This window comes from Xyrauchen texanus, chromosome 14 (assembly GCF_025860055.1).
Source record: "Xyrauchen texanus isolate HMW12.3.18 chromosome 14, RBS_HiC_50CHRs, whole genome shotgun sequence".
NCBI lineage: Eukaryota > Metazoa > Chordata > Actinopteri > Cypriniformes > Catostomidae > Xyrauchen > Xyrauchen texanus.
This window is the reverse complement of record NC_068289.1, coordinates 40,498,619-40,520,983: the sequence shown is the minus strand read 5'-3', so window position 1 is coordinate 40,520,983 and position 22,365 is coordinate 40,498,619. Positions and strand designations below refer to the sequence as shown.

General features: G+C 37.2%; 1 protein-coding gene across 3 annotated transcripts in view; it reads right to left on the bottom strand.

The window, feature by feature from the left end:
- Positions 1 to 22,365, bottom strand: part of tanc1b (tetratricopeptide repeat, ankyrin repeat and coiled-coil containing 1b) — a 198,813-nt gene that overhangs the window by 102,869 nt on the left and 73,579 nt on the right. For all 3 annotated transcript variants that reach the window (XM_052142050.1, XM_052142051.1, XM_052142052.1), the window contains exons 4-5: positions 16,946 to 17,038; positions 5,105 to 5,226 (exon numbers count right to left, since the gene is read on the bottom strand). In XM_052142050.1, the coding sequence (XP_051998010.1) occupies positions 5,105 to 5,226; positions 16,946 to 17,038 (215 nt within the window). The remainder of the gene's footprint in view (positions 1 to 5,104; positions 5,227 to 16,945; positions 17,039 to 22,365) is intronic.

The window sequence follows — 22,365 nt, the reverse complement described above, 5'->3', positions numbered from 1 at the left end:
ACACAGACTCAATGATGACTCAAATGGCACAGAATGAAACTCATTCTGTGAAATCTCATTACTAAAATCATGTCTGCATGCTATGCAAACCTTCAGTCATTGTTGTGTTTGCATGTGTAATTAGTTCTTATGTACAATTATTATGTTTTATTTGTTTGGAGAGGCTTTTGGACACTTTGAGATGTTTTTGTTCACTAGGATAAATCATTTTTGTAATGCTATAACTTTTGACTTCTTAGTTGAATCAAAACAAATGTTATTCAGTTACATTTACACCCACAGACATAGAATGTCATTATATAATTATATAATCATAGGTTCTAACCCCACGGCCACCACCATTGTGTCCTTGAGGAAGGCACTTAACTCCAGGTTGCTCCGGGGGGGATTGTCCCTGTAATAAGTGCACTGTAAGTCGCTTTGGATAAAAGCGTCTGCCAAATGCATACATGTAAATGTAAATGTAAATGTGTCCATCATGTGTGTGTTTGTCTTCTGTTTAAGTTTTAGATTAAAATATTATTTATATTGACACGCCGGTTCTCGCCTCATCCTTTCCATTGACTGCTTTACACAGTCATTCAAAAAAGACCCAGACATTCAGCCGAGTCATATTTGGGCTGTGAGTCAATCAAGGTCACAATACAAAATGAAAGTACCCTTTAAAACAAACTTCCAAGAGACAGCATTTGGAACTGATTAAAAGACCTTAACTTTTCACAGAATCCCTCTGGGCAGCATCCTCAAGCACATAACACGAATCACATCATTAAAAAGAATATCTCCCAACACATTCAAAGACACCTTGTTGCATCCTACTTAAATTAATACCCATATGTCATCAGTGTGTTGAACAATTATGATTTATTTAACAAAACCCTTGTTTGACGCTCCATTTCAGATGCTTTGCCGGAATATAGAAAAACATCCAGCAGAGGAAAATTCTAATACTAATTATCTTATCAACCAAACCCCAAACGAGAACCTGACATGAAACTATTTCTGGACCGGACCTCACATACATACTCCAGTTAAAGAATGTTTCGGGTTCAAAACAAGTTAAGATCTAGTGACAGTGTTCACTTAATACTGTCAATTAGCACAGAACATTATTTTGACAAGTTGTGTAATTAATAATCAGAAGGGGTGCAACAGTTTATCGTGGCACAATACATCACGGTTCAAAAATGTGATGATGCGCATCGAGGAGATGGGAATGTTTTATTTTATTTTAGTGTCTGTTCTATGTAATAAGCACAACGTCCTATGCCTACGTAATGTGGAAATCACTTCACTGGACACAAGGAGCGCTAAAATGGAGTGGTGGTGGCGTTAAAGCACATAACTATTAATCAGAAGGTCGCTGGTTCGATCCCCACGGCCACCACCATTGTGTCCTTGAGTAAGACACTTAACTCCAGGTTGCTCAGGGGGGATTGTCCCTGTAATAAGTGCACTGTAAGTCGCTTTGGATAAAAGCGTCTGCCAAATGCATACATGTAAATGTAAATGTAAATCTGATATAAGTGCACTGTATAATACATTGGTAATCAGAAGGTTGCTGGTTTGATCCCCACAGCCACCACCATTGTGTCCTTGAGTAAGGCACTTAACTCCAGGTTGCTCCGGGGGGGGATTGTCCCTGTAATAAGTGCACTGTAAGTCGCTTTGGATAAAAGCGTCTGCCAAATGCATAAATGTAAAATACGACTCCACACTGGCAGCCACAGGTGTTGTACGATGAGTTCGACTGAAACTGCGGACACTGAAAGTTTAATTAATTACGATTAATGAAAAAAGTTTAATGTAAATTTTTTTTTTTTTTAAATCGATTTGTAATGTTAATTACGATTAATGAAAAAAGTTTAATGTAAATTTTTTTTTTTTTTAAATCGATTTGTAATGTTTCCCCCCCCGGAGCATAAAATAGCATAAAGTGGCGGTCCCACAGACATTCTAGTCGACTGTTCCGCTCTCACAGTGCTTCCCTGTCAGTGATAGAAAGATGAAGAAAGGACCTCTTAACACTATTTGATGTCCAAAATAAGTCCAGATGGGATTGTGATAGAAATAAAGTATTTTTCAGTGTAAGATGTGAGATGACGTATGTAAGGCACTTTTACCAAAAACGCAAGAATGAGACGTTTTTGTTTGCAAGCGCTTTTCATGTGGAGTTCAAAGCAGCACTCGACGCTGGCGCTGGTGCCCTGAGGCGAATTATGAACGCAGCTTCACTATTGCTGTACCAAAGCAGATTCTACCACCAGATTAATATTGTGGAGGATGAGAGTTTAAGGGGTTTAATGCCCATTGTAATGAATATAAAACCTACCATATGTGGGGCTACCATTTTCAATTAGTCAAACTCCCACTTAGACTTTGGGAAATATTTAATGTTACTTGAATTGGTGATATTTTAGTGCATTTATTTATATTTATTTATTTAGTTCTTTATTTGAAAAGGGACCATGTGCAATTTTTTACATAAATGTTTCCATTTTACGCACTGTACCGGATTTAGCTAAAGGCTAATTTTCATCCGCAGTCCCCTGGCAGGTCATCACTAGCATAAATGATAAAATAACAAAAACAGTGCCTACATACAATAAAACATACATGCACACACACACACATCTTATCAGGGCCCAAAAAATAAACAAATAAGGGGGAAAAATTATTAAGGAGTCAATTTAACTAGAACCATGTCAATGTTCACAGAGACGGGTCGATTTAAAAAAAGATTTAGCTTCAATTTAAGGTTTTACACCCTTTTATATCCTCTGATAAGGCATCCAATGAGTAGTTGCTTTCACTGAGAAAGACGATACACCAAAAGCAGAATGGCACAAACACTTATAGATCATAATCTGGTAGATCTTACAGTTTTCAGAGTACAGAAGGAGCCAAACCATTTAAAATGTTATATACACGCACAAATTTGAAAAAAGTCTCAAATTGTCAAAACTCAAATAATTTTGTTTCTCTAAGGTCCTACAATTATGAAAATTGTTGTTTTTAATCATCTAAAATTTTAAAGTCTGTTTACATTGGGATTTTAAGGGTTTAATCACAGTTTCACCAGCTTGACCCCAACATGAATGACAATATGACATATGAAAGGCTCGTAGCATGCATGAAAGTCTTTGATGCATGCTACATCAATAGAAAGATATTGTGGAAGGTTTTGTTTGGAAAATGTTAATAAAGCATTATATTGTTACAAATTGTTTTGTTTTCTTTCCTAAGATGGAAATAAATTACTTTTGACAAGAAAATAAATAAATAAATATATATATATATATATATATCGTATACATTTTAAGCACTTTTACAACCTGCGATTATTCACGATTAACTACAAAAAGTTATTTGATTAATCGCGATTACAAATTGTAATCGACTGACAGCACTTAGTATAATATATTTATAATCATTTAGAATATAATCTAATGTAAAATGTCCTGTCTGGTTTGATTTCATCAGTTAATTATTTCATATTTAACTGGATAAGCACGCATTTCCATTGAATATGTATTTTTGAAAAGAATATTTAAATGCAATCAGAGAATATTATTTTTGAACAATACAATTTTAAATGTAGTGTGTAAGCATCATATGTATCTAACATGGTAAATAAATGGTAAATGGGCTGCACTTATATTGCGCCTTTTTAACCTTAGTGGTCCAAAGTGCTTTACACTGCGTCCCATTCACACACCAATGACGGCAGAGCTGCTATGCAAGTCGCTAGGTTGCATTGGGAGCAACTTGGGGTTCAGTGTCTTGCCCAAAGACACTTCGGCATGTGGAGACGTGTGAGCCGGGAATCGAACCGCCAACCCTGCGATTAGCGGCCGACCCGCTCTACCACCTGGGCCATAGCCGCCCCAGAAACATAATTCCATTTGTTCAGTAAGCAGAATTATTTTTGTTCCAGTACATCTCTGATGGATCATTTAGCACTTTTAAGAACAGTTCTTTTAGCTTAAATTTAAATGAAATTTAACAGTTTAAAGAATCGCGAACCAAACCTTGAGTTCAGTATCGTGAACTGAACCGAATCGTGTGATGAGAGAATCGTTACACCCCTAAAATTCAGTGATTTGAAGCAAGGTGGCATAAAAAAGGGAGAACGTCCAAACTATCAGTATCATGAAGGTGTTGTTCCAAATAATGAATTAATGGAGTAGGCACATAAATGTTGTTTCGGTGGTTCTCTAGAGCCTAGCGTAATAAAACCGCTAAACTTGTCTGTGTAAAGTCACATCCAATTTTTCAACTTTGTTGTCATGAAAATGTAAAGCTGATTACTTTTGCAAAACAAACAAGGATTCCAATAAGAGATTAACATTTTCGTAAAGCACCGTTTACCTGGAGCAAACTCGCAACAATTACATTGGCAACGCATAACCAAAAGTCCATCCACCTGTAAATGTAGTACCAAGACGATTTAGAAAACCTAATCGCTCAAAAAATAAACATGTCGAACCTTAAGGCGGATGGGCTAAAACAGAAGAAGACCATGTCGGGCACTTTATTACCCAATTTTTCTAGACACACGGACAGTCCACGTCTTTGGACGTCATCCGCTCATCCATTGAATGCATCTGTATGGACTCGCGATCATAAGAGCATACTTAGACAACTATACACTAGACTTTCCTGTGATTTTCCTTTATAAATAAACCGAAGAATGAGTTGAAATTCATTTCTGTGATTAATGTTTTTTTCTGGAGACATGCTGTTGACAGAGCTAACTTGTACTGAGCCTACAGGATTCAATCAACGTGCTCCTCTGACTCACTTAAGTTTCTTAAAATTCATAACAAATCGACACTGCAGCGGTTTGGACTGAACGCCAATGACTTACTGTAATCGTACACAGACACACGCCACCTCTGACATGCTCTTCAATGCATCTCACACTGACAGACGGGAGCCGCTCCAGTCAACATTAAATCCCATTAACAGAGAACATGTTTCCTCCGTTTCTATCACTCCTCGTCTACCTCTGAACCTTGCATTCTTGCATTCTTGCATTTGCTGAGTCTCTCTCTTTCTTTCTCTCTTGAAGGAGCTGCAGTACAGGGAAAAAAAAAAATACCTTTTTTTCATTCTTGTCTTCCATAGGTATGCGCGCGGAGCCCGGGATGCTTTCGCCCAGTAAGAACCCCAAGCGTGTCATCAACTCCTGAGTGGCGGAGGAGGGGCCAGCACTGGCCAGATCTGAGAGAGAGAGAGAGAGAGAGAGAGAGAGAGAGATGGGTGAATGAGAGGGGGAGAGAGAGACCTTCACTCTATGAGCGTGAGCATTCTTGGATCTGCATAGACACACACCAGCGAGCGACTGTGCAACATTCATTCAGAAATATTTGCTCAAACAAACAATCAGTGATTGAAGCAAAAGTCTAGGAATGGGAATTTAACAATTCTGGTTAACACTTAATAGAATAGTTAATATTGCACTTTCATTTATTCAAATTTTTTCTTAAAATCAATGTTATGCATCAACTCATTGAAAAGGATAGTTTAAACTGATTAATGGAAATGAATCAACTTGCAAACTTGAACACCATTTTTGCTGCTGAAGTTTAAATTACAGTTAAAACATCGGTCTAAATGCTCTCATACTTTCAAGTCACAAGACAAGGAAAGATTGAGAAACTAATGCAATGGCATGCACTTTAGAAAACTGGTGAAATAATGGTGAAATAAAACCCAATAAAATCAATAATTTCAATGCAGCAGCAAAATCATTATGAATTTATTGTGAATATTCAGTATAACATGGTAAACAACTACATTACCCATGGTGCAGCAGAGAAAGCTTCACCAATGAGAGAACAGCGGACAACCAAGCCTGCGAAAGGTGCCTCGGAGGGACCGCCCACTGACTGTGAATGATGTAATCAAGTCGGCGTCTCTTCACCTTAAACTACTTATCTATTTGTACATATCTAAATATTTTGCCATGAACAAAATATTTTGTTTTTCAAATGTATAATCAACCTAAAATCAATTGTTTTTTTATGCAATTACATCATTCACAATGCTTCATGGGATTGTAGGTTTTAGCCTCGTGAAAGATAGTAAGTACAAAGCCTTGTATCTTTGTCTTTAAGTAAGATTTTCAAACACCGTTTGCCTCAAAACAAAGTTTGAGATGTTGTGATTCACCTCAGAACTGCTTGGTTTGGGTTGAGGCTCTTTTTTGAAGGATTTTAAAAAACGTCTAAGGAAGAAATAAATGGGGACATTTTTTTACTGTGTTTTGCTTTTAACACCATTCTGAGTAAATTCTAGAGACTGTTGTGTGTGAAAATCCCAGGAGATAAGCAGTTACAGAAATACTCAAACCAGCCCGTCTGGCACCAACAATCATGCCACGGTCCATTATTTCCAACATTTGTTTCCCATTCTGATGGTTGAAGTGAACATTAATTGAAGCTCCTGACCCGTATCTGCATGATTTTTATACACTGCACTGCTGCCACATGATTGGCTGATTAGATAATCGCATTAATAAGTAGGTGTACAGGTGGTCCTAATAAAGTGGCTGAGGGAGTATATTAGTGTTTTGGCCTTTTACAAAAGTAGGGTTTTAAAATAGAAGACATCAACATTCGTCTTAAAACAGTGCATAAAGTCACACATTCTACTGTTACTAATGGACAGGATCGTGAGTGTGTGTGTGTGTATTGTTTCAGTTGTATTAATGAAGCTCTATATAGAATGGATTCACTTCCAGGCAGAACTCTCCGAATGCCAGTAATCGTATGGGATAAAGCGGGATAATCGATCAGAAACTCTGCATTACATAGGTCTCGACCAGCACAGATCCAAACACTTATGCATCCTCTGCCAAAATCTGAAACTTAGCTGGAAAACTTTTCACTCTCTCAATCTACGGCTATTGCTGCCACAGCTAACCTGATTAGGTTTGATTTCAATGCATGTGACATGACTCTCTATCGGTCTCTGAGACAGACACAACAGGGCTGAGTGTGGAAGTTTATTTGTCAATAAAGACATTATATTCGTTTCACAATCCTTCCTTGTCTCATGACTTTTGAGTACAAGAGTGTTAAAATGGAGATGAGGGCTGTCACGATTATGAAATTTGAGGAGTGGCTGTCATACAAATAATTGTGATTGACAATTGAATTGTCTGTTTTAGGACTTTACGATAAATACATAAATTGTCATACTTCTGTGTTTAATACATATACACATTAAGAATCCATTTATTTATTTCGAACTTGGAATCATATAATAAAAGGCATATATACTTTGCTTTAAGACTTTAAAAACTTAAAATGACCAGCATCCAATTACTCCAAATATGTCTATAGTACTTATAAATAAAATACTAAAACTTTAGTCTTGGTCAATTTACATTTAAACTGTTTTTTTTGGAACATATATATATATATATATATATATATATATATATATATATATATATATATATATATATATATATATATATATATATATATATATATATATAAAATTATTATTATATATAATATAAACATTTCTGTAATAATTAAAAAATTATCTTGGTCAAATTTTCATTTAAACTGTTTGTTTTTTTGGAAGCCAGAAACCCGTAATATTATATAATATTACATTATATTATATTATAAAAAACTAATTGGTAACACTTTCTATGAAGCCTATATTTTTAATGCATTGTAAAGGCATTATAAATACATTATACTGCATTCATAATGTCTCATAATACACCTTATAATAAGTTATAACTTCTCATAAATAATTCTAACTGTAGTTAAAGTACATTAAAGACTTCCACTATTCATAGTTGTACTTTAGAGTATAATGCATTATAACACAAGCAACATCCAATTTTAACACAGCAGATAAAATGAATAAAGCTATTAATATTTATGAATACATTTGAATGAAGTTAATAGTATATTGCTCTCCTGCAAAAGCAGTATAGTGTAAACATTATTTTTTGCACTGATTTAGGGTTAATAGGACCAGGAAATTTTCAAGTTATTTTAAATTGTGAGAATCGCCCAATACACAATATTCTCTTTCTAACTATACCCAAAAGTGCATTGCATATCTTATTATAAGTATGTAGTTCATGTATATCAGTGCAATCATAAATCACTCTCAAGCCAAATATATATGTCCATAATATGATCCCTCACTAATTATTGTGTTGAGTTTTAAAGATCAGATACTGGTGTTTGACATCATGAAATCCATATATGTCTCATGCAGCATTTCTCTATGGAAAAACAAATTGAACACAAACAACTAGGAGTCTCGGTTGACTGAGACAGAGTCAGTCGAGCACAGGTGCTGTTCTTTAGAAGGTAGTTTAACTGTTCACTTTACAATGTCGTTTGTTACAATAACAACTGCTTGACTGTGACTGGCAGGTTTGGCATTTATAAGCTGTATTTCACATGCAATGGATATTAATATGCATACTGATTGAATGTCACATTTGCCCACATTTGCTCTGAAACTGCCCTTTTTAATAAACAATCAATATAATTGGTAGCTTTAGGGATTGTGGGATGCACTTCCATTTGTTGTTAGGTCTTCTTCCTCATTGGCTATATTTAAATCAAGTTTGAAGACACATTTTTTTCTCTCTAGACTATGATATTGTTTGAGATTTGCAGGGTTTAAATATGTATGTTTTAAATGTTTTATTGTTTGTTCTTTTAACACTTTGGAAATTCGATTTAATCTTGATATTAATGTTTTTCTTATTGTACAGCACTTTGATTACAACATTACAATACTGGTATCTGAACAGGCTCCGATACCACACTCATGTATATATACTCATGCTCTGATACCAAAAACCGATCCCACGTATGAATGTCATTACGTAAATATTCAGCGCAAAAAATAAACTCATGATATGTCCTATTGAGATTATTAAACCGCAAAGGCTGCAATTTAATGATAAATGTATAGTTTGCATGTGCTGTGCTCTTCAAATGTGAGCACTCGTGATGTGTAGAGACAGTGTTTTTCCGATGCCAGCTGCTCGTACTTTTTAAAGCTCATACAGGGAAAACACCATCATGAGCATCAAGCGCCCTGTTTGTAGCAGATGACAATAAACAGAGTGCTAATTCACTGTTTAGCACAAGGCACATATGGACTACATACTTATTTAATTAAACAGCAGCTTTTTGCAGTTTAGTAATCACTTTGACTTGTAGCGACCAGGTTTTCTGGACTGAAAAGCTACTTTCATAACACAGAAACACTACAAAATAGAAGCTTTGTCAAAATAAAAGCATGACAGAAATACATGACTAAGTTATGTAATATTCACTGTATTACTACTACTACTACTACTACATAATAATAATAATAATTGTACTATACCTAAGCAATACCTCACATTTGTGATGCTCTGAACTGCACAACTTTATTTGACTATTTATAAGTACTTAAATTGATAAAAATGATTGTAATACTTAAATTGGCCGTTCGGGTTAGGTGCGACTACAATGCGCAAAATGACTGACTGGCCGAAAACGTCAGAGGCCGCGGCCCGCAGACACATTTTTGTTTGCTGTTTAAAGAGGGCTAGTGCTGTCACAGAGATTGGTGAGATACCTCATGGTTAGGGTTCACTTATTTCAATAATATCTTTCAGGGCGAAGGAACTTTTTTTGCATACCTTTCCATTAAAAAAAATATCTTTAAATATCATGAAAATAATATCAGAATGATTAAAAAAAAATCTTTATGTAATTTCTTAAATCACGTTTTTTCTTTTGACTTTAGGGTGAAGTATGACCTGGACATGTTTACATTAGATTTAATGCTATTAGACCATATTGTGAGTGGTCATAATGGCATGCCTCTCTTCCTTCTATGATCTTTAGTCCATTTTACATATCACTTAGTAAACATCTTCTCACTGGTGTTAGATAAGTAGCGGTATTCTTGGGTGAAAGTGTATATATTGTTTCAGCATTATAGACATAGTTCATCCAAAAAAGAAAATTCATCATTACAGAAGTTTTCACTTCTGCTCTGTATTAAGGCTGAATTACGTCCAGCAGGAGTGCTGGATCCTGACACATTTCATGGAAGTAAACAATTGTAAAAACTGACACGTTTATAACCATCTACAACTGTTCACAGGCATCTTAAAAGACCGTTGGGCTTTAAGATGAATCTAAAATTCTTACCTAAATATGACATCATCTAAGGGTCTGTGTCAGATTTTCCAGGACTTCTGATGAATGTGGCTTTCAATTATAAACTTTGCATTGAAGGATCTCATCAAAGCCCAGAAGTTTGGATTAGGGATCTCGAGAGGCAATTATGACACAAGGTAAATTTTGCAAACAACAAAAATGTCCTTCAACAGTTATAACCCTCTTCTTAACTGTTATTTTCTCAAAGTGAATTAGCTTTTTATAACCTTCCTGATGTAAAAACAGCCCACACAAGAGACCAATTTCCTGAGATGTAATTAGCCTTCCAACAGAGATATGACAAAATCAATGTAATTCAAACTTTCTCTCAGACAGCTGAAAAGCTGATGCTACTGGGAAACAGACATGTCAGACTGCACTTCATCTACTATTTCCAGCCTATGAGGAAGTGAAGGGAAAGGCGGACTGTGTGTGTTTGTTTGTTTCCCATTAAACAAAAATGACCCAACGTGAACTGAACATGACTTTGATTCCTCCTTCAATGCAAGTCTATTTATAATCGGCAGGCGAAACTGTATTCTGAACGCTTAGAAAAGTAATAACTCTCTTAAACAGGCCAAACGGTTTTCTAGAAATCAGTGTTTATAGCACAAACAATGTAGAACAATTTATGAAGTTTAATACAATAAGTTTAAATGTTAAAGGTTTGTTGAAATCTCTCACTTCAAGTGTAAGCAAACCACGCTAACGATGAACAACAACAGATTGCAATGCACAAAATGATATTTCACGAGTGAACGAGGCAGTCATAATGGAAATTTAAAGATGCTGCATCTCCCGGCGTTATGAATGCAGGCTGTTCTATTCATGACCACTGTGATAACACTAAACAGCTGCTTAATTTCCCATTAACACCAGGGAATAGGATATGATGGCATTATGAAATGGAGCTGTCCCAAGGCTACCTCATTTAGTAAGCCAAAACCTTTGGTAGAGAAACATTGGTAGAGGCTGCTGATGAAGACCAAAGAAAATATAGATTCTAAAGAGCTGCAAGACCATTGCTGAAGAACGCACGGTCCAAAATCAACAATCACAGAGTGCCAAATGAGTACAAAACTGGCTTTGGTGAGTAAATAAAATGTTCCACACCAGCTGGCCAGTAATGTTTATTGGGAACTGCAACATAGTACAGTTTAAACAGAATTGTACAAAAATAATGTGACTCTAAAAGCTGATTTATGGTTCAGTGTCAAACCTACGGCATAGTCTCCAAGTACTGGGCAACGTGTTGGTCTGCATTTATAGTTCTGCGTTGGTGTCGGTGTCTTTCTACGAGTTGGCTACACAGTCATAATGCTCATTATACATTCATTAAAAAAGCAACATCATTTGTTTATTCAAAAGTATTTAATAAATTATTGTAGCATTAAAAACAAGTTGAAAGTGAAACTCTTACCAAAAGGTACTTTTTAATTTGATGACATATTAGATGTGTACCATTTCCATAACTTATAAAATATGATTATTAATGTACACAATACTGTCAAACTTATGGTCAAATCATTGTACAGATCAGAAAGTTTGTGAATAGAATACAAGAAATATTATTTCACTAACATATCAAATTAATATCAAGTAAAAGCCCAGAAAAAAAAAAAGCTTTGAGTTTTTAAATTGTAAATAGATTTCTTTTGTCCTATTTCGCTTGTAACATCATGAAACAAACAGAACATAAAAACAGCAGATGCTCCCAAATGAGGCGATTGCTTTAATGGTCCCGAGTCCAAATACAATGTGATATGATGCATAGATATTAAAATAATGTGACGTTCCCTCAGATATCGTTGTCATCATCCTGGCTTCTGGTTACAAAGTGCACCAGTCAAAGCTGTTGTGGTCTGCGCAACGCACAGTTACATTTTTGAAGAGGTACACATCAGGCTACGGCGTAGGTTTGACTTCTGCGTCAAACCTCAAGTAAATCGGCCTTTATGTACACTTATGTACACACTTTGCTTGTGCAATCTATCAAATTGCGTGTGCATGTTGTGGCCGCATTGCGGCCGATTTATTAAGAAAAACTGCGTAAGTAGCTACAAGTTCAAATCTGTTGGACACACCCTCCAAAAAGATGCAATCCTCAGAAGACTCTGCAAGCTCAGGCCTTTTTTGTGCGTGCCATCAAGTTTGCATCTGTTTTTATACATGCAAACCTTTAGTTAATCAGGGCATATATGACCAAAAGTATGTGGAGATCTGGAACCATATGCTTGTTGATTTACATTTAATTTTAAGATGAAGTAAACGCAGCAAAAAAGAAACGTCCTCTCACTTTCAACTGCTTTTATTTTCAGCAAACTTAACATGTGTAAATATTTGTATGAGCATCTGCACCTTTTTAGACACAAGTAAGGCTGGGTAAAAAAACATTTTCAGATTAACTGCAATCTTCATTTGAACAATCCATATATCGATTTTTTTTTAAATCACAATAAAACTGATCTTGATTCATTATATTGATTGCAAGACAATGACTGGTTGATCAGGCCAAAAGGAAATGAGAGTAAAGAGAGAGTGTACACACATATAAATATACTGCTTTACAGATGCGGCCTTTGAGAATGTGCGTCAAAGGGAAACAGATCCTGTGACATCACACGGTGTGACGCGTCATTAAGCGGTGAGAGACATGATCAGTAGAGGGCAGTCATATTTCATTCTTTGAACCAACACTAATTGCTAATACTTTAGTCAGTGAGTTCATTTCTCACATGGGACCACCTAAGCCAGTTTTAAAAAATGCAAGGCAAGCGATAAACTGGCAATAAACTATTGTTGACTTCATATCACTGACTAGGAGTATAAATGTATGAAAGTGTTGCAGGTTTTATTTTTATATAAACCATTTCGTTAGGCTATACTTATTTTTCACCGGTCTTTCTTGTGCCGAAGCCGATGCACGGCTTGTGCTTTGCCAGGGATCTGTGAATCTATCTCGCAACCGTAATGCAGCAGGCAGTGGCAAAGAAGTCAAATGTGCTCTTTGCCATAGCGGCTGTTTATCTGCGGCGAAAACGCAAACGCCCGTCTGTCTGGGCCACAAAACCATTAAATCTCGGAGTCAGCACGGCGAGTACCACCGGCTGGTGCAAGAGCTGCCGCTGGATTTACCATATCCATATCATAGAGCACTGGAAAATTGCTAACAGCAAGAATTACCTTTCATCCATCCTTCCGTTACTGCAGGAGCTGAGAGAGAGAGAGAGGATCACGTGAGCTCTCCCGTATTCTCTCCTATTGGCTGTCGCTTCCGTTAGTCGCTCTTCATTTGAATAAAGTTGAACTTGTCTCAAATTTGTCGCGTCGCTGGACACGCCCACACCTAGTCGCCAACGGTCGCGACAGCTCGTGTCGCCGGAAGTCGCTGTGCTCTCATTGAAAATGAATGGGATGGAGTCGCTGTCGCGCGATGTCGCTGGCAGTGTGTACGCAGCTTTCCTCATATCTTTCATGCACCACCTTGTCGAGTGATTTCACGTGATGGATTGTCTGATGGCGCATGAAAAACAAGCATTTTCAAAGGCCGCATCTGTATGTGCGTGTGTGATCTGAGAGCGCTCGCAGTAATGTGGATACAAGCCTAAACTGTAAAATACTTTCATTTGTAAAAAAAATCAATACAATCTTCTTGAGGTATTCATGTAAAAACAATCAGTTATGTCTAAAGTGAACATAAAACACAGGACAAACAAAATATATAAAATTTTAGTATTTTCCATTGTGTATCAAAATATTGGACTTGGTGTAAATGCAGCCTAAAACACCTGCCTCTGTGTTCCAAATTCATCCCAAAGGTGTTTAGTGGGTTCACATCTGGACAATGTGCAGGCCAGTCAATATCTTACACACTAGACTCAGTGAACAATTTCTTCTGGACTTATTGCTTTGTGTGCCATTGGCATGTAGGCAACATTTTTAATCTTGACCCTCTTCTGTGCGCAACTGATTGGACCATTTTGACATCAAGTGAAGTGAAAACAAGTGTGTTAATCAACAAACACCTCTTACGCGTTTTCTGTGACTGAGCCACGTCAAAGAGACATAATAGCACCAGAACTGAGTAATTAGCCATCATTATGAAATACACACACTGAGGCTAATTATGAATTATTAATGCTATTAGTGAAGCATATGCTGACTAATTCCACATGGCACTGTTTGTTTCTATAATTTAACTGAATGTTTCGGAGATGAGGCATGAGAGCAGGTATTTACGGAGAGACTTCACATTCCCAGGAAGATTGGGAAGTCTTGGGAAAGCCGAGAGCTGTTTTGTATCCTGCTGTTTTCCTCACATTAGCACTGGGAAAGGCAGTCATATCCGTTTAACGAAACAGGAGATACGCAGAGTGCTGCAGGCTTTGGATCCACTGCAGCCTTAAGAGATCGTAATAACAACTTGATCAGGCCATTTTAGTAAAAAACAAAACAAATTATCTTATTTCCATTCCAACAAATACCAGCATTATTTTTAGCACTTGGCAATAAACTGAAGCAAAAAGGATGAGCGTTAGGTGTTTAATTTAATTATAATTAATATCTAGCCTATTTGTATTGGTTTCCCAAAGATAATTACGTCATTGTATAGATGTTCATCTCGTAATGATTCTGACCTGAAACTGTAGCCTGCTGGAATGTGTTTAGATGCTATCTATAAACTCTCTCTGGGTGAACGTAACGTGTGACAGTCTCCCAATGTAAACACTGTTTGCATTTATATTCATTTATTTATTTAATCAGGGACAATACAGATTAAATGTGCCAGATTTAGCCAAGATGGCTAATTTTCATCGGTAGGTTGATGTTAAAAAAAAGGAGAAGAAAAAGAAAAAGACTGTTGACCATTATATGTGTGTGAGGGCAAAGTTGGGATGACTGGGGTGTGTCACTGAGGTATGACAGATATGTAGTAAATACTCTGGGTTCAAAGTCATGCCAGGCTATATAGGTCCTAGCTTCAAATCACTAAACAGACCCATAACAAAGAGCATCCCATCAACAATTTTTAAATAAAGTATTATGCACAGTGTGCACACTGTGTGGGATACTGTGTCCTCAAATGCAAATGACTTGATCTTCCATTTCTAGTGAGACAAATGAACTAGAGGTTAACATATTTCTAGGTTTTGCCGATTTATCAGCGTCGATAGTTGCTTTTATAACTATTGATTCCCTATTGATTCAGTTCACTCGACATTGTAGTGAAATGCATTGGGGATTTCCTTTTCCACAAACTAGTAGAGGCCCTTGCATCATAACGGCAATCTATGATTGGCAATGGTGTTTGAGCCCCGCCCTTTTAGGCACATATTTGCCCTATATAAGTGGGCGCTCAATCACCATTTCTTAAAAATGTTCTGCCTTTAGCCTGACATCATCTCGTCTTGACTACGACTATCATCTCGCCTTGAACAGCCCACTCTTCGACGTCAAAGGAGACCTCCCAGCGGACGGTATGTCCCTGTAGACACATCAGGACATTCTTTGTCTGACTCTCAGTGCCTGCAGCGAAAGATTTACCTGCCCCCTCTAGTGTTCAGGCAAAGAGTTTCTCCACCTAACCGCCAGCATCGGTTTCTCGCCTCTACCCACTTCCCGCAGCATTCCAGCAGAAGCTATAATATTCCGTCCAAGTGACGTAAAAAAAAATTATTTAAGGAGCCACTTGAGTGTACGCATCTTTTTAAAGATGTCGTATCGCAAATGTTCCTGTGAGTGACACATCACTCCGTCAGACCAACATGAGAGCTGCGTTCGCTGCCTTGAACGCACCCACGCCGAAGCAGCTCTCATGGGGACAGACTGCCCTCACTTTGAGGACACGAGTCTCAAGATGCTCTGCTCTAGGGTCGCTCCCGTTCTGAGGGACGATTCCGCCTACCGCGCCCTCACAACTGCTTCCTCTGTGTTAAATTTCGAGGGATCACATGAGGAAGCACGACGGGGCCTCGAGGTAGAGATGGAAGTAAATAGTAATATACAATATATAGTGTGTGTATATGTATATATATATATATATATATATATATATATGTAGAGAGAGAGAGAGAGAGAGAGAGAGAGAGAGAGAGCATTATTTATACTTTGAACACCTGTCAACCTTCTGTCTGTCGACATTGGCCATTGAAAAACCCATATTGGTCAACCACTGCTGCATATTTTTATATTAAAACATAGTAGCCATTATAAGGTATATACAGTATATAGTGTGTACTACTAGTACTACACTACAGTACATAACTATCAACTCTCGCTTTAGCATTGTCAGCCTTCTCTGGTCACCCTGTTGTGCAGACGGCTTTTGATGACATCTCATGACACACTGGCACAGACAGCTGGCATCGACTGGCGCCACCCTGCTCAACGCATCTGTTTAGAAAAGCTCTGATCTCTCTCTCTCTCTCACACACACAAACAACAGTAAGTATCTCTACCACACAAACATGATGACCAAAATGTAGCTAAAGAATTATTTGAGCTCTAAGCATACACTAAAACACAGACAGCTGCTTAAGACAGCACTGGCAACTCTATTCAAACGTAGTATAGGAACTCTACTACACCCTAACCTGGAAATGGCATTTCACAGTACACACGTGTAATTAAATACACAATTAAACAGAACACATTTCGAGAGTGCCAACTGTATACATCCACATACTCTCTCTTACACTCTTTGACTCTGGAAAAAAAACAACAACAGCACTCACCAGTCGCAGTGTTAGCCACCTTCCTCAAGGATGATGTGATGGCATCTCCAGGAACACGTGGACTTTCCACATATTTAGGCTTTCTAATGGGTCCTTTAAAACAGAAACACAGAAATACAGAACTATATAATGAACCAAAATTGAAGATCCAAAGCAAAGACTTCTAAAAGAAAGCAGCAAAAGTGTGTGACTTCTGTGATCTGCTAACAGCACACACACACACACACACTCTTGCTGCACATGCTGGCTGCTGCAACAATCTCAGCAGGTCTGGGAATGTAAACTACAGGAAACCAGCGAAATTTGCCTCTTAGCAAATCAGACGGGTGTGAGATTGTTTTCTGATACTGTGTGCTTCTTGATTTACCAGATCTTGCTCTCCACCTCCCATGTTTTTATCCACATGTGCACACAGACAGATCAGTGAATAAAATGATACTATTAAGTCATCATTAAACAACGTTCAGAACCCATTTTATCTCCGTAATCTAAAATAAATCTGAAAAGAGTGCTTGGTGATATTGTCAGCCGAAAAAGGAATTAGTAAAATATTGACCAACACAAAATAAGTATCTTTTGAAAGCATAGAAGCTCTACTTTACAATTCATGTAGGCATTATGACCAAAACTGAAAAAGTGCTTTGAAATTTGGAGACAAATCAGAAGTGCTCCGTTTTGATCATTTATTAATAATTTTGTGCTGAACATATTATTGTACTCAGTAAAAACATCAAACTGATCAAATAGGCATGTGTCATAAATTGTTAGAAAGCTCTCAAAGAATAGACTACAACCACCATATTTGATTTTACTCACAAAATAATTGCGAATAATGGCTAAACTATGTCTTTGACAGAGTAAAAGCCGCATTTTCACTTATAACTTCACGAGAAAAAAAAAATAGCAAAATATCACAAACCATTACTTAGAGAAGGGGATTCCCCTTAAAACGAGCCCACACAAAATGTAATAGGATGCATAGATCATTAGATAATCCACACGATGCACAATATGCTATCTGGCTAAAAACATGTTAGCTTTCCTGGATCAGATGACGTCATTGGAAATGATGTAGTACGTTTTCCAGCATCATGGAATGCTAAACCAATCATATTAGGATTCAGATAGCTGCAACCAGAGGTGGAAGCCATCCAATTATGGGCAGAGAGGATTGTTCACTGTAATTACATATGCCACCAGGAGATGACGCCAAGTACAAGACACAGACTAAATGATGACTCAAATGACACAGAATGGAACTGAATGAGATCTCGTTAATCATGCCTACATGGAGAGAGTGCATACCATTAGTCATTGTTGTATTTTCATGTGTAATTGCAGTACCTCTTATGTACAATTATTATGTTTTATTTGTTTGGAGAGTTTTATTGGACACTTGGAGATGTTTTTGGACACTAGGATAAATAATTGTACCTAATATAAATAGAGAACTTTTGATTAACACAAAATATTGCTTAGTTATAGGTGACATGATTATGAACATTATTCTGAGCTACCTTATTTACGCCCTGAGATATATAATCTCAAATCAGAAAAATAAGAGAAAGAAAAAGGGCTCAAGTTTTTTTTGTGATTTTTCAGCAGTTTCTTAGGCTGAGAGTCTCATAATCTCATAAAAGCCTATAATTTTGGGCATGCCACCGAAACAGGGACAATGTAACATCCAACAATTAATCATACTCATTAAGACCAGGAATGTGCATTAAGAAAGTATATAGTGAATTTTGAGTTTGGTTCATTTGGTTGCTGTAAAAATTGTTTTCCACACTTGGGAGTGCATGAGAATATTGGGAATATAAGAGTCAAAATTTAAGCTCAGACCTGGGATTCAAACCAAGGTGAGGGGCCGTTCACACAGGATTAGCTTTTGCATTTATCTGCGCTATTTTTTAATTGTTGGTCTATGTAAACACAGCTGGATGTCTCTGACCTTTGCATCATGTCGCAGTGTTTTTAAGAGTCAAGTGATTCAAGTGGCTGCACTACATCTAGCTGTTTGAATGCAAGAAAGCATCCTGTCTACACCCTATTAAATGAATGGCATGCTCTTCACATTTAATTCCTCTTTGTTGAGCTGTCCTGCCCCCCAGAGTTTATAAAATAAAGAGAGCGCCCTTCAAATCCTCCTAGACCCCCATAAAGCTTGTAGTTTTAAGTACACTCCTCTGTTTACCTGGAAACCCCTACTGAGATGAAAGACTGCGACAGCCTGTGGAAGATCTGACCAAATAAAGTCATGGAGGAACACGCAGACACGAGCAACAGGAGCCCATAAATCTACCAGAGAGATTCATCAGGCTTCACTGACTTTAAAGCTGCTATAGATCCTTCAGAGGTTCAGAGTTATACGACTTTGACCTCAAGGGAGAAAACGCTGCGCTACGATATGAGAAATAAGATATTTATGATACAAAGTTGGATTTATTGGTGCATGTTGATGCAAAGAAAAACTTAAATCAAACATTTCTCAACAATTAATTTTGAAACTAAATTATCTTAGCTATGCTATCCATATTAATTGTAAGGCTCTATACCAAGGGTCTTCAACATGGGATCCGCGACCCCGCTTGGTACCGCAGGGGGTCTGCAAAATATTGTTTGATCCACCTTTGGCATTTGTAAAAATCACTCATTCATACACGAGTGATAGCGAGAGAGAGGAGTATGAATAATAGTCTATTGACATGTTGAAGTCCTTCACAGCTGCATGACAAATCTTAGTGTGACAAAACAGCGCTAGTCAGCATAAGCACGTAGCCCGGACAATCCCACTTCACTGTCCTCCCCCTCCACCGCCTGACACATCATTGACAGCAGATGTCTTTGCCACATTTTTTACTAATAAAGGTTACAACCATCAGCAATACATTCTCAGCACCTCACCCTGTCAAACACCCGTCTCCTGTATGCAACTCCTCTGTCTCTATGTTCTCTCCTCTGACTAGCACTGAGGTCTCTAAATTCCTCCTGTTCCCTTGACCCCATTATTTCCTTCTCCAGGCCATCTCTAAGTCCACCTTAACTGCACTCACTCACATAATTAAAACATCTCTACTTACAGGCACTTTTCCCACTATATTTAAGCAGGCTAGAGTAACCCCTCATTCAGGGACATGATTTCTCTTACCACTGCTATGATGATGACACGCAACTCTACTTGACTTTCCAGCCCAATGACACCACCGTGACTGATCGAATCTCTGCCTGTGTGGCAGACATCTCGGCCTAGATGAAGGAACACCACCTGCAACTTATCCCACGGAGAATAGCGTGAAGCCTCCACATGCGCTACGTTTCCGCATTAACGCGCTCAACAAGCCACATGATAAGATGCGTGGATTGACGGTCTCAGACATGGAGGCAACTGAGATTCGTCCTATGCCACCCGGATTGAGGCGAGTCACCACGCAACCATGAGGACTTGGAGTGCGTTGGGAATTGGGCATAGCAAATTAGGGAGAAAAGGGAAAAAAACAGCATGACCAGCTATAACCAGGCTGGGTGATTAGCTAAAACCTGCCAATGAGCATATGCTGGTTTTAGCTAGTCTTTTCAGCAGGTTAGCATTTAATGATTATTTCAATGGCTTTGCATCATGCAAGTAAACATCATGAAGTATGTACATACTTATACTTACCATACATATGGTAGTCTACCTTACACGTTTTTACAGGCATTTAATGCAACACTCAATTTTATACAATATGTAATTGTTTCCGGCTCTGTCTCTCTACCCACCAAGCGGTCCTTGGCCTGAAAATGGTTGAAGACCCTGCTCTATACTATTACTGTATGTCAGCCACTGACTCATTTGTGTCTATTTTTATTTCTCCTAAGAAAGTTGATACTAAAATGAAACATCACTGAGAACAGCTAAACGAAGTCTTCTGAGGCTTGAAAGAGCAACTAATGAGTAATTATAAAAAATAAAAATAACGCATTTAAAGTTCCTTGCCCAATAAACATTGAAAATTGAAATCATTGCCATGGCTTCCATTGTGCTCAATGAAGTATTATGCTATTTGATATATTATGGTGCTCTATGACACATTAACTACAGCAATTATACAAATGTATACATATATATATATATAAAAATAAATTCTTCTTGATATGCTACAAAGTGTTCTTATCCCAGTACAAACATCATACAACTTATCACTTTTAAGCATTTCTGCCTGACATATACTGCCATCTATGGACACCTGCAGTGAAATGCAAATGATGTGCACAAGGACAAAATTTAATTTTGGTTTCCATAAAATATTACTTACTGCTTTATTAATATGATATCCGTGCAAATAAAACAACCCTTTGCAATTCACTCCATTTTGTCTATGGCAAAAGATGATTTGTTCAAATTTTTTTGTGGTGAAATGTTTTTTCCAAGTTAGTGGTGACATGCTTTTATTCTCTCTCTCAGTTTCAGGTGTAAACAACCAGTAATGGACACCTTGTGATATGGATCTTCTTTTGCACCTGTCTGATCTAAGGTGCATGCAAAAAAGAGAGCGAAGAATATATAATTCAGAAAAAGAACGAGAGAGAGAGAGAGAGAGAGAGAGAGAGACTATTCCTCTAAGCTATGTAATAATGCTTCAGGACTTCTAAAGGCTATGCTTGGGAGCAAAAACAAAGGATCTAATTTTATTATCATTTTAGCAAAAAACAATATTTGTTTGTGGACAAACGATGTGCAAATGAACAAAAAGAATGGCAGTTTTGAAGGTGTGCTTATCGTTTTGATTTCTGCGCTGAATTTGGGGGGAAATCTGCAAAATAGGTATGCACCAATATGAAAATTATGATTACGATTTTAGCAAAAACCTATTGAGCAATAATTTGCCACTTACCTTATTTTGTCATCAGATCAATGTTTTGCTTAGAAATTATGTTTTTAAAACGTACAAAGGAGGTACAAAATCTTTTGTTCTAACAATAAATAATTTCCATAGAACATAGATTGGATCTTTTGAACACATGATAGGCCAAACGTTTTAAGAGCCACATTGAAAGATATAAATAGAAAATTAAAAAGATTTTTTTAATATTGAAACATAACAAAATATCATAGTGTGATGTTTGATGAAAAGGGATATTTTTTACTTCTAAAACATTTTTGTACTTCTGTTTTTGCAGTTTGAAACAACCAAAGTCACATTTTATATGTTTGAACTGTATATAATCGAACATCACAAATTCATATTATGTAAATGTTGGGCAATTCAATGGAAATGTCAACCACATCAATAAAAAATAAAATGTTACCAAAGGAACAAAACACATTTTAAGTTTAATAGTGTTGTTATGGATAATGGAAAATGCTGTCCAGACCGCTAGAGGGCGCCGCTTGCTTACACAATGCTGACTGATGTTCTGATTGCAGTCTATTTTTAAAC